At 41.1% G+C, this 13,215-nt stretch overlaps 2 protein-coding genes and 1 pseudogene across 2 annotated transcripts; 1 reads left to right on the plus strand and 2 right to left on the minus strand.

Annotated features, from left to right (window-relative positions):
• Window positions 1-458: 458 nt before the first annotated feature.
• On the minus strand, window positions 459-2,803 carry LOC121786971 (annotated as a pseudogene).
• A 630-nt stretch (window positions 2,804-3,433) lies between these two features.
• Window positions 3,434-5,481, minus strand: LOC121787661 (protein OCTOPUS-like). The gene has a single exon (XM_042186465.1). The coding sequence runs from the start codon at window positions 5,298-5,300 to the stop codon at window positions 3,582-3,584; it is 1,719 nt and encodes a 572-aa protein (XP_042042399.1). The 5' UTR covers window positions 5,301-5,481; the 3' UTR covers window positions 3,434-3,581.
• A 3,753-nt stretch (window positions 5,482-9,234) lies between these two features.
• Window positions 9,235-12,984, plus strand: LOC121785781 (probable anion transporter 4, chloroplastic). The gene is made up of 8 exons (XM_042184216.1): window positions 9,235-9,734; window positions 10,285-10,511; window positions 10,617-10,983; window positions 11,203-11,247; window positions 11,334-11,480; window positions 11,771-11,908; window positions 11,981-12,014; window positions 12,554-12,984. The coding sequence occupies exons 1-8, from the start codon at window positions 9,303-9,305 to the stop codon at window positions 12,742-12,744; spliced, it is 1,581 nt and encodes a 526-aa protein (XP_042040150.1). The 5' UTR covers window positions 9,235-9,302; the 3' UTR covers window positions 12,745-12,984.
• The last annotated feature ends 231 nt before the right edge of the window (window positions 12,985-13,215 follow it).

Here is a 13,215-nt window from a genome sequence, read left to right on the forward strand (position 1 = left end):
TCCACTCTAAGCGAAGTATTTCTTATTCGGAATGTGATTTTCTGTAGTTTTGTTTTGTGAGTTGAGTATAGAGAAAATAAAGTAGAATGATAATGTTTTCATTTTAGAAAATGTGTCAATTGAATGGGACATTCAAAAAAGAAAAATATGTGTTACTTAGCATGGGGGAGTTTTATTAAAAGCGATTCTTAACTATTTTTATAAATAAAAAATATTATTCATATAAATAAAAGTTGTAATGTGATCAGATAAAATGAGACATTTCTTATTATTAAAAAGACTAAAGGCCCTTTTTGGTCCTAAACATATGGAGATTTTATGATTTTGGTCCAAAACATTATCTTTTGAATTATTCGGTTTCTTACAAATAAAAATGGGTTACATTTAGTCCGAATTGGACGGAAATGATTAAATTTAACGGTAAACGAATATTAATTGAATTTTGATCGGATGAATATTCAATTAATTAGCGCCACCCCTTTCTGGTTCGCCGGCACCGGCGTCGCCCTCGAATCCCTGAGATTCCAAAACACAATCTCCGGCACACATTCTCCATATCCCTTCTCTTTATACTTCCTCACTATCGCCTCATAATCCATCTCCCATGGATTCGCCGCCGCCTCATCGAATTCCATGTCACTGAACACAAACAGCCTCTTTATCATCTCCTCCGCCTTCAGCTTCCCTTTACCGCCACTTCAAGTATCACATCAAACACCTTCTGGAAATTAGTGTTATACCCCCATTCCATACTTTTAACAAACTCAGTTTTCGATTTCAAACTCTCCCCTTCCAATTTTTGAAGCTATGGATTTTCGCTGAAAGTGATGAGCTTCCCCTTCCATCGCTCCTCGCTCAATTCCGACACCAAAATCCCTAGCGCCACCGATACCTTCATCGGAATCCCATACATACTCCTTGAAACATCACTGATTGCAAGGCAATTGCTCAATTTCCCAATCTTCGCCATGTCATCCAACATTCTCCTCCACTGCAGCTCCGCCACTTCGCTGCCGTGTTCATCATCCAATGATTCGATTATCTGGTAAGGAAGCAATGCTTCGGCGTCAATAGTGGCTTTGCCGGATCTCACTCTCCGGAGATACTCACGAAACCTCTCCTAATCGTGAATGAAGAATAGTTCCATGTAGTTTTTCATCGCCATGGAAGCGACTCTGTTGTAAGGCAGAGATCCCAATCGTTGGCGCCGATGTAAACCTCCGGCAGCTGCAACGCCTTCTGCACCGGCACAAGCACCTCCTTCCTCAGCCGATCCCTCACTCTATACGCATAATACGTCTTCTCCACGCTTTCATACTCCGGAAACTCCGCCACCGGAAACACATTCTTCGCTATGGTCTCACACAACAGCGTGATTCTGTCAAACGACGAATACAAAGGGGGGACACTATTTCGCGGCGAGGCTAATTCAGTTCAATTTCCCCAATTTCAACATCTCCATATCCGATCTCAACCGATCCGTGAAGAGATCGGAAATTTAATCGTGCAGGAACCTGAAATCGGCGTCGTGATTGAATCTCTCCACCGCTCTCCTCGCTATTGCTGAATATTAATTGATTTGTAAAAATAATACTAATAAATAGTTAATTGAATATTAATCCGGTCAAAATTCAATTAATATTCGTTGACCGTTAAATTTAACCATTTCCGTCCAATTCGGACTAAATGTGACCCGTTTTTATTTGTGAGAGACCGAATAATTCAAAAGATAATGTTTTGGACCAAAATCATTAAATCTTCATATGTTTAGGACCAAAAAACTTTAGTCTATTAAAAATAATTGTTGCAAAAGTGATTATATTTAAATAAAAGTAATTATTTCCCTAAAGAATAACCAGGTTAGACGAGCTAAAATATCAGCCAAGGAAAGGTCTGACATAGGCAGAGTGTGCCCTTATATTTATTAAGGCAAATTGTCAAATAAAATCATGACGTTTGGTTTGTCTCACAATTTTAAAATTAGCAAGAAAAAAGCATGAATTGTTGGGTTAGTTATCAACATTGATTACTCAACGGAGGTGATAATTTTAGCGGCTGTCATTAGGAGAGATTTTTGTTCGCAACAAGCTAGTCATGTGGAAGACTGTGGCTGGATTGAATCCTCATTAAAAATACGCAGGTATCCTGCTTCTCAATGTAAAGTCAAGCTAAAGTTTCTCAAAACAAAAGGGTGAGAGGGTCGGGGCCGTGTCTTAGTCCCATTACATTACATTACATTACATTTGATCGTCTGAAAAGACCAGCATCTGGAAACACGTATTCCTATTCCAGGAAAAAATCTAATAGAAGCTCAAGAAGTGGTTTACTATGGTTTTATAAAAAAATCATCCTATGGCAATTAGAACAAATCTAAATTTAATGGTTTTTGTTACTAATTTTTATGATTGGTGAACCAACCAAAATTTGACTAAATGTTTTTATTTTTTCAGTAATTTTCCCTTTTTTGTTAGCTGTCATTCAGTAGAAAGTACTACTAGTATCCAATTCACTCGTATGTATTAATAATAGTGAAGTGCTTGATGGGGCATAGGAATAATAAGAGAGAGCACAGATTTGAGTCACACTCAGCTCCACTCCATACTTTTGCTGTAACATGAATAATAGTTTTGACATCCTTGTTTTCAGGGTAAAATCAGTGCTGCTCAAAAGCAGATTGCAGGTGGAAGAATTGACAACACAACACCATTTTTGCCTATCAATCCTCATCGTTTACCGGAAATGGCACTGACTGAACAACACGGTGCTGTTTGGCGAGGAGGCGCATAATGCTTGAATTAACCATCTATTTAAACCGAACCTTCTTAGCAATTTAAGCAACAATATGATACAATAACGATGTAAATGATTTACTCCCTCCGTCCTAATTTCCAACTAAGATGACGCAATTTCCTTTTTAATTTGTCCCAACTAAGATGACATATTTCCGTTTTAGTAACTTTATCTCTCCAATTCATACATCCAACTATATTTTCCTCTATTCAATTAAATATTCAACTCTCATTCTCTACATTTAATGCTTACATTCATTATTTCTCTCTCCAATTAACCACAACTCCTAAAATCCCGTGCCGACTAAAAAATTTATCATCTTAGCCGTGACAGAGGGAGTAGTAGATTATGCACCATTTCCATATCTATAGTTATGATCTTGTTTATCCGGCTAAATCCACAACAAGCATATGCAGCTCAGATCCAACTTCTCAGAGCTAACAAAAGATTCAAATAAACAAGGGCAACAACGAATGAAGAAACCTATACTTTCGTGTTAATAAACGAGCATTGCAAACAGTTTATCTGACAGTATTACACTTTGGTGCATAAACGGAAAGTAAAACTCCTTATCGAGCTAAATTGAAAACCAAAGCTTCTTCTAGCTAACAAAATATTCAAATAAACAAGGGCAGCAGAGATAAACCAGGCAAGAAACGAAGAAACTTATACTTTCGTGTTAATAAAAGAGCACTGCAAACAGTTTGACAGTATTACATACTTCGGTGCACAAACGGAATGTAAAACTCACGAATTAATAGCGATGCTGAGAATAATTTGGCTACCTCAAGTCAGTTCAATCGCAAGAGATTCCCAGCAATGGAGTGTGAGTTCTGGAATTTGAACGTCCCAGACTTGCTATTCCTCATGCTCCGCAATGGTGTCATGTAGAATGGTGTAACACCGTTGTCAAGATCAACAGACGGGAACTTCGTGCTCCTGTTTCTTTCCAGCTTGAAATCCCCCTTCTCACTGAGAGTGAATCCAACTGCATTGTCGACACTCCTCCTCCTTGCATAATATGATCCGGGGGCATCACATGACTTTCTCGAAGTTGCAACACTACTGCTTCGTGCGAGCTTCCAATCACCAACATCTCTAAGAAGCTCACTAGCCTCCTCTGCTTGCTTCTCACGAGCAGCATCCGAGGAAGGGTCTGCGGCATCTTCGCTTAAGGTCTCGCCCACATTCTCGCGATTCCTGTTTCTGAAGCCTAGCACAGTGCAAACTTTACGCCACCTAACGGATTTCTTCGCTGACACATTCATGTTACCAGAACCTTCACCACCACCACTTCTTGATACAGATCCAAGCTTTTCTAGCTCATCATCTCTACCCGAACTCAAATGCCAATCTTTCAACTCCTTCTCCGTGATCACCAACTTCACGTTTGCAGGGGACGAAACCCCATGATCCTCCGAACGTATCCCTTTCTTTCCGAAGCTCCTAACAGAGCTAGACCGATCAAAGCTACTGAGCCTTGAGGAATCTGAATTCGAGTGGCCAGAACCCGAAGCTCCAGAGCTACTCTCGTCCTCTATAATCGAATGCATCGGCCCATCAACTGACAATCTGTGATTCTCAAACCTGCCAGCATTCCCCAAGATTCCATTCTCAACAACAGAGAACATTGGAGCGAGCCTCGGGATTGTTCTTGCTATCATATACCCATCCCACGAAGCTCTCGGCTCCTCAAACGAAATCCGACCACCATCAACTGAAAACCTCGGCTCTATGTCACACGATCTTCTCCCCACAATCTCACTGTGATTTTCCCCCAATTTTCGCGCATCACCAAACTGCTTACTCTCCCCATCATTGCCAGCAACAACACCATTGTTTTTATCCTCCTTTACCTTGCTATTCCTTTGCCTCCACTTCCGTAGTTTCTTACTGAAAACCGATGCTGCTCCAAAGATATTCCCTGCAATATCTCTCAAATCCTTACTTTTCTTACTCTTATTCCCAAATTCGAGATCTATATACTCTTTCATCGACTTAAATTCCCCTTCTTCACCATCCTCATCACTATCAGCACAACCGGCATTCAAACCCCCAAATCCATCATCAGAAGCCCTAATCCGGTCCCGATTCTTCTTCTCCAGCTCGATCACAGTGTAAGTGACCCTTGATAGCCCTACATTCTTCGATTCAACCTTCGTCTCACTCTCCGATCCGCTCTTCAGATCGTCCACATCGAACAGATTAGCCAGCGAGCCCCCAGAGGAAAGCACATCGCACGAATTGCGCCTCCGCTCGCTAAGGCCGCCGGAGGAGGCTTCGCATCTGGAAGTAGAAACCACTGACCTGCTGCGGCGGAGCTCCGGCGAGCTGGAGATGGGGACAGTGGCGGCGGCGTCGAGGCCGGAGAGGCGCTCACGGAGGCAGGATGCGCAGATTCCGCCGGTGATTGGATCGTCGGGGTGGCGGTAGCAGGGGGAGAGGCGTCGGGTGGCTCGTGCGGCGGCGCGGGTTCGGATCCGAGCTCGGGAATCGGGTCGGATTGTCATTGGATGAGAAAAGGGATTGACTGCATTCGCAGATGCAATGGCAGCTGTGTGCGTGTGAGTGTGAGTGTGAGTGTGAGTGTGAGTGTGTGGGAGGATTACAGAGTAGGAATGTAGGCATGAGGATGACTCGAGTCTGAGTCTTTCACTGTCTGCTGATTAGATTCGATGAGAGAGGAAGAGAGAGGGCTAGAGAGAGAGGGTATCTTGGGAAAAGGAGAAGATGGTGACAAGTCTAAGAGCATCTCCAACGGCGGACGTCCGATCGGACGTCCGCGACCGGAGATCGGGACGTTCGCCATTGTGGCGTCGAAGGTCGGATACGGACGTCCCGTGAGGACGTCGGGTATCCTCGGACGTGCGGGCGACGGGGCGGGCGGACGTCCGCCATTGTGGAGTGGGTCGGACGTCCGGATCGGACGTCCGGTAAATTTTTTTTTTTAAACTCCATTGGAGATGATGGCGCCGAGATTAGCGGCGGGGACGACGGGGCCGGCACGGGCCACGGGGCTGGCACGGGCGACGGGGGCGCTACGGGCGACGAGGACAGCGCGGAGTGAGCCGGGGATATTGGACTATGTATTTTTCTTTTTTTGAATGACTATGTATTTTGTTTTTTTTTTCTAACTATGTTTTTTTATGTTTTATGACTATGTATTTTTGCCCGAATTTTGCTTTCCCGTATTCCGTGTCAAAATTATAATTCCGTTTTTACGTAATTACAGTATTGTGATTTTTTTTATTGCGGGAAGTCCTAGTGGGAAGGGCGATGGGAAGGGCGGATTATGCAGGGGATGTCCTAGTGATGTGGCAGTGGGATGGGAAGTCCTAGTGACATGACAGGAGGTGTTTTGGGATGTCCTAGTGGATGTCCGAGTGGGACATCCGCCCACTGGAGATGCTCTAAGACAAGAACCCTCGAAAACAACGAAGTAAGGGCAATACTCTTCCCACAAATTAAAGTGTCTACAATAGAGGCGGAAGTGATATTGCATAGTCACAAAAACACTTCCGTTGAGTCGTATAGCCCAAAAAAAAACTCTTGTCACGTCATCACAAACTAGATTAAAAAAAAAATTGGACAGTCGTAGCGGTCTCCGCGGCTCAAATAGGCCGCCGAGGAACCGCCGCGCGACCACCCCGTCCTCGCCTCAAACGCGGCGCTCCCTCGACCCGCAATAGCAGCTGCGGCTGAGCTAGTGTGGACCTCTTATAGTAGACTATAATTGTGACATTTTTTAAGTATGAGTTGATTCGTAGTAAGTTTGGGAATTTTTTTTTGGTATAGAAATTAAAAAATACTCACTCTGTTCTAGTAATAGAGTCATTTGTCATTTTGATACTTTCTATACTAATAGAGTCATTTCCTTTTTAGTAAAAGTCAACACATTTCTCCACACCTACTTCACTCTCTCTTATTTTATTCTCTCTTCATCTCTCTACCTTTTTCATTTTCCACTTTATTATCCCTTTACTTAACTCACTTAACACAATTTTCTTAATCTCCGTGACGAAAAGAAACACCCCCATTACTATGGAACGGATGGAGTATATTTATTATGTTAAAGGAAGTGAAAGAAAAATAAGAGGAAAAATGGAAATACTATAATACAGTAGATAAGTGAATAATATAGGGAAAATAAAGTAAGAAGGAAAATAAAGTTAGAAAAAGAAAAAATGAATTAATTATTATCAATAAGGAAATGACTCAATTATGATGAAACTTTCTAAAATTGAAAAAAATGACTCAACTATAGTTGAACAAGAGGAGTATTTAAGAGTATTAACAATAAGGGACTACAATCCTGCCCTATAAATCTGACCATCTTCATTTTTCTTCGGTCGTGTCAACATTTTATCCTTAAACTCAAGCATTTTATCCTTCAATTCAAACACTTGCAATAGCGATCTATAAATCCGTCCTATAAATCAGTCCACTCCCCTTTTCCATGTCAGCTTTATTTTTATTTCTTTTTATTTTTTGAGTTTATCAAGTAAAGTAAACTAATAAAATAAAATAAATTCAAGGCAAGAACAAAACATACTTGATTTATAGAAAAAAGATACAGTAGAAAAAACATTGATACTGAAAGTGGAGTTGTCTCGTTCAAAGATCAGGATCCATTATCAACATTCTCTTGGCATGCTTGAGGAGTTGCATAAGCTGGGATTTCGAGCTCTTGCCCTTTGCCAAGGTGAGCATCTTGATGGTGTCGAACAGCGTTCTGTGCAACGACGTCTAACAACCATAGTGTGGGCCCCGTCTTCGGCTCCAAGCGAATCGGCTTGTGGCCTGGTTGCCTTGGCCTTCCCCTTCCACTTGACCGCTTTAACGCCAATTGTACGGCTCACAATCTGCTCACTCTCCTCCACAAGAGAGATCAAGTCAATTTGGATCACCTTCGTTGTCGCTGCTGTTGTAGTTGCTGCAGATGTTGAGCCTCATCCTCTTCGGCGCGTTCAGGTTCAACCTCGCTTTGAATTTGGGGATAACCTTTTCTGACTGTGGCCGCTGCCCAACATCCTCTGGATGTTTTGGTAGATACCCGATACCCTCAAATTTAGCAATTTACTTCTTCATATGTTCCCAGTCCTTGTGGAGCTGGTCATAGTTGTGGGATTTCGCCCAATCAGGCTTCACTCTCGCGTACCTCTCCGCGATACGCCCCCAAAACCCTTTCGTCTTCTGGTTGTTGGAGAAGACTAGGTCCCCGGAGACGTCGACCCAACACCTAGTCAAAGCCATTGACTTATCGGAGGTATAGTTCTGCCTCTTCATCTTCCCCTCAGGCGCGGGCTAAGACGTATTGGCCGCTTTGACTTTACCCTTCCCCTCCCCTTTCTGCTCGGCGGGGGAGTGGGATTCTCCTTGGGAGGCGACGCCTCCATGTCCGAGAGTTCGTACTCGTACATGCTAAATGATCAACCTCAACTTTGGTCTCCATAACGATGTTGGAATCGCCCGAACATGGGGGTACCGACCTGCTTGACCGATAAACTTCATCGTTGTAGAGCGGGTCAACCCCTTCTCCATAGCAAAATTGGTAGAGGACGCATGTTGCTTGAGAGTATATATACAAGGGCGGACACATGTAGCAGTAGAGTGGGGTAAAGCCCTCAATGAAAATATTTTTTTAAACATTTTGTTTTTATAAATTTTTGAAATTTATTTAAATTTAATGTAATTATTGTCTACAAGTCCTTATAGATAATCTAAAACACCAAAAAATATAACTTTGAAACAAAATTTAGAATCACAACCGCTATCGATATTTTTTTCTACGTCCGCCCCTAGAGTGTATATGTCGGCCACCACCGAATTGGGGACCATTGGGGTACATCTTTGATCATGACATTGGATCCTCTTTTACCTTTAGATGAATACTAATACCTACTCCATGTATGAGGTTTTTTTTTCTGATCATGTAAGCCAAAATTAAAAAGAAACATATTAGTGGAAGGAATTGCTTTCTCTTCTAAGATATTTTTTTTAATAACAAGATGAGGACATCGCCCTAAAGTTCAAACACCACCCGGGCACATACGGCCATGGGTTATCCCTTGCCGGTCATCTTTGGAGATATTTTAATTGATATCAAATTTTGTACTATGTCTTTTAAATTTCTTTTATCAATATAATTAACTTCAATTGTTATTCGAATTATCAAATTTATAAATTATACTAGTGGTTTATACTTTGATATACTATCCCTTTCTTTTATCTCTAACGAATCATTAATAGTACAGAATCAAATTCGATGTAATGCATATTTGGTAATCATAATAAAAATTTATGACGTATTTTATTGTTAATACGTATTAATGATTAGTACTACATCTTAAATAAGAGGTATATCGATTTTACAACCATTGTTTAATGGAGTAGAAAAATAATTATAAAAGTTAAATAAAAATGGCGCTTGACAGTGAACTCCACTAATTCTCAGCTCCTAATTCAATCCTTCCATTTCCGTCCATATTTTCTCTCTCTACCAGTCGCCAGCAATGGATACCCATTCTCTCTCTACACTCAACCCGCGCCTCTGCTCGAGCTCAATTGCTCGCCGCCGGAAACCTAACCACCGCAGTACACCCTGCTACATCGGATTTTCTTCGGCAATCACGCCAACGCAACGCCTCGCGCCGCCGTCATTCAATGCTTCAGCCGGCGGACCAGCTCTCTGGCGGCTCAAAACCGGTGGTTCGGAGCTGAATCGATTGAAATCGTCATCGAATGACGGTCAATTTCTCGTTGGTTTGGATGGTTCGCCGGAACCGAGTTTTGTGGAGTTCATCACTTCGGAGAGGGTGAAGGTAGTGGCCATGCTTGCGCTCGCTCTGGCGCTCTGCAACGCCGATCGCGTCGTGATGTCGGTGGCTATAGTTCCGCTTTCTCAGTCGCGCGGTTGGGGACCGTCTTTCTCCGGTGTTGTTCAGGTTGCCGATGTGATTTAACTCTCACTTGCTTCTGAATTGATTTTACCTGTTGCTTTTACTGCATTAGTGAACGTGTTAGTAAATTTCAGTTCTAGGTGCTTCTGAATTGATCTATACTGTTGATTTTACTGCCTGAGTGAACGTGTTAGTTGATTTCAACTCTAGTTGCCTCTGAATTGATGTATACTGTTGATTTTTCTGCCTGAGTGAACATTTTACTTACCGATTTATGTGGAGACCTGAATTGTGGTGTCGAGCGTTATTGGTAGTTTCAGCAGGTGTTTTTGTTGTGTGTTTATTGATGTGATTTCAATGAGTAATAGTATGTGTTTTACTGGACAAGTAGTTTAGAAAAAAAAAAGCTTTCACTGCATACAACTGCATGGATGGCTGTGTGTGAGTCGGATATTCAGTGTTTTAACTGCCATCTGATTGTTCTGTAAATAGTTATACTCCAGGAGTTTACATTTTTGACATAAAATAATTTTGTACTACCATTTTTCAGTCATTTTCTGAATCTGGTTCATTTGATAGTTACTGATTATGACAGTCATCCTTTCTATGGGGATATCTCATATCACCTATAGCTGGAGGGACTCTGGTGGATCGTTATGGTGGTAAGGTGGTCATGGCTTGGGGGGTAGCTTTGTGGTCTCTGGCTACCTTCCTTACTCCTTGGGCAGCGGAATCATCTTTATTGGCTCTACTTGCAACACGGATGCTGCTCGGTATTGCAGAAGGCGTAGCCCTTCCTTGCATGAATAATATGATAGCAAGGTACCTAGCAATTAAGCTCGCAAGTTTGATTGCCTTATTCTAGTTTGGCGTCTGTTGAAATTTGGAAATCTAAAACAGAACTCGTCTGTTTGAAATTATTTTCAGATGGTTTCCTCAAACTGAAAGGTCAAGGGCTGTGGGACTTGCAATGGCAGGATTTCAGCTTGGAAGTGCTATTGGGCTCACACTTTCACCAATTCTCATGTCACAGGCAGGCATATATGGTCCATTTGTGATATTTGGATTGTTTGGATTTCTCTGGCTTTTAGTTTGGGTATCAGCAACCTCAAGCTCTCCTAACCGAAGTCGTCAAATATCTAAGTTTGAACTAAGATACATACAGAGCACGCCATCAGTACCCTCTATATCGAAAAGCCAAGCTGAAACAAGTAAAGGCATTCCTCCTTTCAGACGTTTGCTCTCTAAGCTACCCACTTGGTCACTAATTGTTGCAAATGCTATGCATAGCTGGGTAATGCATTCTTCCTCTAAAACTTTGTCCACATATGCGGCTATCTTTTTCCTAGTCAGATCTATTATTTGAATTCCCTAAATTATTTACCATGAAATTCAGATTTAAATTGAAGTCATTGTTGGCTTCTTTCGTTTGACACATAATACAACTGTTATGCCAAATGCCTTGAAATGTTACCCTTCATGAAGTTTTATTATGTTCTATCCTTCCGTGTAGGGATTTTTTGTTATACTTTCATGGATGCCAATCTACTTCAAGACGGTACGTCATGGAATCAACTTTGAAATTTACAGTTGATTTTCTTTATGCTTATGGAAGATAAATAACAGGGATTCTGATTATTGTAGATATTTCATGTTGACCTCAGACATGCTGCATGGTTTAGTGCTATTCCATGGAGTATGATGGCTCTCACAGGCTACCTTGCTGGTGTTTTATCAGATATGATGATTCAACGAGGCATTAGTGTCACTTTGACGCGCAAAATTATGCAGGTATATATTTCTCTTTCCATCATTCCCCAGCCAAAATGCCCCCCACCCTATCCCCTTCAAAAGAAGATAAATTGAAGAAAGAACTAGAACAAGTCCAGTTTCACCAACATGGTAACTCACACCAGAACCAAACATGATGTATTTTCTTCTTCTCTTTTTACTTTTCCTTCTCCCTTTCCCTTCTTTTTGCCATTTTGTTTAGCATAAGTCTCCCTCATCTATAATCTATTAGTGTGATATACTCCGTAGTTACTAATTTTCCTTTTTTATGCTCTTGTGCCTCTTGCCAGTCAATTGGGTTTTTTGGTCCTGCCTTGGCTCTTGTTTGTTTAACAATGGCAAGAAGCCCATTCATAGCATCTGCTTGGCTAACTGTAGCTGTTGGGCTCAAAGCATTTAGTCACTGTGGATTCCTTGTTAACCTTCAGGTTCACATATTCTCTGCATTTCATTTCTTATGTTTCCAAATATTTGGCTAATCATTTTTCTTGCGTCAACAGGAAATTGCCCCACAATACTCTGGTGTCCTGCATGGTAAGTTTTCTTTTGTTTCTATGCAAAACGTTTAAACGATATCTTCCTATGATCCCAGAGTCATCAGATAAAAATTTATAAAAGTTGAGAACATCAATAATCCATTTACTTATAGATATGTCCACCAACTCTCACCACTATAATAATTGGAAAACACCAAAATCAAATCCACTGTGAAGGCTGATTCTATTTCACCTGGCTACTTTATCCTTGTGAAGTAGGCCTAATGAGATCATATTCCAGAGCAATCTAGCAGTAGTATTTTAGCTGTGACTGTGAGTTTACGTCTTATTTTCCGCACATCGACCTAGATGGGTTATATGAGGGCAATGACAGTGTAATGAAGAGGCCATAACTATAAAATTATATGTTTGATATGCCTTCCTTGTGGTAAAATATCATATTTAACATATGAAGTCCTAGTTTTCATGGTAGGAAATAAATATATCTTTCATTTGCCCCACACACATTAAACACTACTTGTTTGCTAATAAGTTTATAGTAGTATGATTTTAACTTCCATCTATATTCCGGTATAGGCATGTCTAACACTGGTGGAACCCTTGCTGCTATAATTGGAACAGTTGGTGCTGGGTTTTTTGTGGAATTAGTCGGCTCCTTCAGAGGATTTTTACTCCTCACATCATTCCTGTATTTCTCTGCAGCAGTATTCTACAATGTCTTCTCTACTGGAGAAAGGGTCAATTTTGATGATGAAACTTCTGCTTAGTTCTTGTCAGATTTTACATGTTCTGCTTGTTTAGCCATCTAGTTTAAGAGGACTACGTGTGATCCGGATTCCGGAAGGGCTATACGGTTAATGAATAAATTTGACTGTAAGAGTATCGTTCATATTTTGTGTACAAACAGACTGATGAGCACCTGCGGAGATGGGATAGGATTGTAAATAACTGTAAATTTGGCTATTTTTGCAATGGAAATAAGGTCAGTTGATTCATGTATAACCAAATTTGACTAGACTTGTATCAGAATTCCATATTTTTGGTTGAAGTTGTATGATGGTTTCTGCTTCTGCACTACTGTTTTGTACCATCAAATGTGGATGTTCGAACAAATGGAAATACACATAAAACCCTTATCTTGGTATTTCTACTATATCAAACAGGTCCTAAATTTTGTCTGATACTCCACATTAAATTGATTGCCTCTAATTTGCACAATACTTGAGAAAGGTTTTTTT

Source organism: Salvia splendens, chromosome 22 (assembly GCF_004379255.2).
Source record: "Salvia splendens isolate huo1 chromosome 22, SspV2, whole genome shotgun sequence".
Lineage (NCBI taxonomy): Eukaryota > Viridiplantae > Streptophyta > Magnoliopsida > Lamiales > Lamiaceae > Salvia > Salvia splendens.